At 42.7% G+C, this 2,500-nt stretch overlaps 1 protein-coding gene across 1 annotated transcript in view; it reads left to right on the top strand.

Moving 5' to 3' along the window:
* The window catches only part of fam20a (FAM20A golgi associated secretory pathway pseudokinase), a 26,862-nt gene that overhangs the window by 19,368 nt on the left and 4,994 nt on the right, over window positions 1–2,500 (top strand). The window contains exons 6-7 of the mRNA XM_062526313.1: window positions 868–983; window positions 2,115–2,295. Of these exons, the coding sequence (XP_062382297.1) occupies window positions 868–983; window positions 2,115–2,295 (297 nt within the window). The remainder of the gene's footprint in view (window positions 1–867; window positions 984–2,114; window positions 2,296–2,500) is intronic.

Genomic DNA, 2,500 nt, shown 5'->3' with positions numbered 1-2,500 from the left:
AAAGTCCATCCGCCATATTTCATTTTCCGATGCTCTTTTTCCCAGCCTTTCCGAAAGCAGTCCTGCCTTAGCGAGTATATTATGATGGATGATGACTAGTTGACTGCAGTGGTAGTGACAGCCTGCGGTCTGAACCGTGTCATTAGTGGCTGAGAAGAGGCCGACGGAGGGAGAAGGGGGTTTGAGGGGTGTCATCCAGCCTTTTGAGATTGTAATTAGCCGTGTTGGGTACGGAGTTTATGAAATTCAGCGTCTGGTTGTGTGTGTGTGTGTGTGTGTGTGTGTGTGTGTGTGTGCGACCGACGTGCCCTCAGCCGACGCTTGAAGAAAAAGAGCCTGGATGGATGAAATGCTTCTTCTCTCTCACAGCGTAGAATTACTGAGAATTGCTATTTGCTTGATTGCTGGTTACATAAGTGATATTTTCAGCTCTCTGTCTTGGAAGACACACAGGCTTATTTGAGACCACTATAATGGAGTTATGTGCGTTTATGCCAGTTATGTGTAGTGCATGTGCCCATCCATCCTCACCACACTATGTACTATAGACTATGCCGTGTGGGACTGCAGAGGTGCAGCCTCAGAGAGATATGGATATTGTGTGTGTCTTGAATGTGTGTGTGTGTGTGTGTGTGTGTGTGTGTGTGTGTCTGTCTGTCTTGGATGTGTGTGTGTCTTTCATTTGGTCGTGATCTTTTTTTATACACTTACATTTTTTGTTTTGAGGTATACAGGTGATATTTATGTGGCGGTTGTAGTGTTGATAAAAAAAAAGTGTCATGAATATGATTAGTGAATCTATGGATTCTTTATTGTGTTGAGACAGACCTACAGATATTGTATGTATTGTATGTATGGTTTTGACAGAGTACTGGACTTCCGAAGAGTGCCACCAGTGGTTGGGAGATTTGTCAACGTCTCCGGGGAGATTCTGCACGTCACTCGGAACGAGGAGCTCAGGAGTGTGTTCTTCACCTCTCCAGGTGAGCTCGCTGACATGTTCGACTTTCCCAATCCAGAAATATACTAATAGAGACATGTTTGACTTTCCCAATCAAGAAATATACTAACAGAGACATGTTCGACATTCCCAAATATACTGACAGACATGTTAGACTTTCCCAATCCAGAAATATACTGACAGAGACATGATAAACGTTCTCAATCCAGAAATATACTGACAGATACATGATAAACGTTCCCAATCCAGAAATGTACTGACAGATTCATGATAAACGTTCCCAATCCAGAAATATACTGACAGATACATGTTAGACTTTCCCAATCCAGAAATATACTGACAAATACATGTTCGACTTTCCCAATCCAGAAATATACTCAACTTCCCCATTCCAAAAACATGGCAACACACAATAGGCATTCCCAACTCAAACACATGGTTAAGAGCGAGGGGGATAAGGATATCATTATCCATCCATCATCCCTCCCTGGGGCAGCAGAAAACAACACTTTCAGGGGGAAAAAAGCAACTGACAAGGAGCTCACTCAGACACTTCAAAATCTAATTCAAAGTTAGGAAAGAAGAGAATCAGGATATTATTTTGGGAAAGCAATTAAAACTACTGACAAGGAGCTCACTCAGACACTTGGGAAAGTAGAGAATACGGATATTATTTGGGAAAGAAATAACTCTGTCATCACTGGTTTGCTCACAAATAACTTACACAGGGACAATAGAGGAACATTAGAGCGAGCCAACTCAGACATTGCCAAGGCATTCCCAAATACACCTGTCATAATACCTTCATAATTCCCTCATGATTCCTGTCCTTCGCAATTCCTTCATAATTCCCTTATAATTCCTGTCCTTCAAGTGAAGGCTTCTCCCCACATCTGGAAGAGTTACAGAGGATTTTCAGAAGAGCTTGTAATTGCTAGTTCAAAAGTTGAACATACTGTACTGCAAAGCCTTTTGGCCCATCCATTCTATGATCCAGTTACATTTTTTTCTGATCTCGTGTGTTTTTTTTCCACAATATTGTGAGCCACTTATTCCCCTGACTTGTCGAATCATGTGCATGACTCGGTGTCTCGACACACACCAAAACCAAAGCCTCCAAGCCTACAGTATCTCCATTCTTTCTCACCCGCAGCAAACAACACCTGCTTCTTCGCCAAATGCCTGTACGTGTGCAAGACGGAGTACGCCGTGTGCGGTCACCCGGACCTTCTGGAAGGTTCCATGTCGGCTTACCTGCCCGGGCTGAGTATCGCCCCCAGGATCTCCATCCCCAACCCCTGGATCCGATCCTACACCTTCAGCGGGAAAGAAGAGTACGACTTCCCCACCTTTTCTTCCCCTTCCCTCTTTCCCAAGTATTCCTTTTGTAACACTTAAAAGATTGAAGATTAATTTATTAATTAATCGATTAATTTAGGCCATAATATGGCTTTGCTGTGTAAACTGCTAATTTTAAAGGTAATGTCATGTTTATTGATGTCATTGTGAGTCACTTTGGACAAAAGAGTTTGCTAAGAA

The sequence above is a fragment of the Sardina pilchardus genome, chromosome 22 (assembly GCF_963854185.1).
Source record: "Sardina pilchardus chromosome 22, fSarPil1.1, whole genome shotgun sequence".
Classification (NCBI taxonomy): domain Eukaryota; kingdom Metazoa; phylum Chordata; class Actinopteri; order Clupeiformes; family Clupeidae; genus Sardina; species Sardina pilchardus.
The sequence above is the reverse complement of the archived record's forward strand: the minus strand, read 5'-3'. Positions and strand labels throughout refer to the sequence as shown.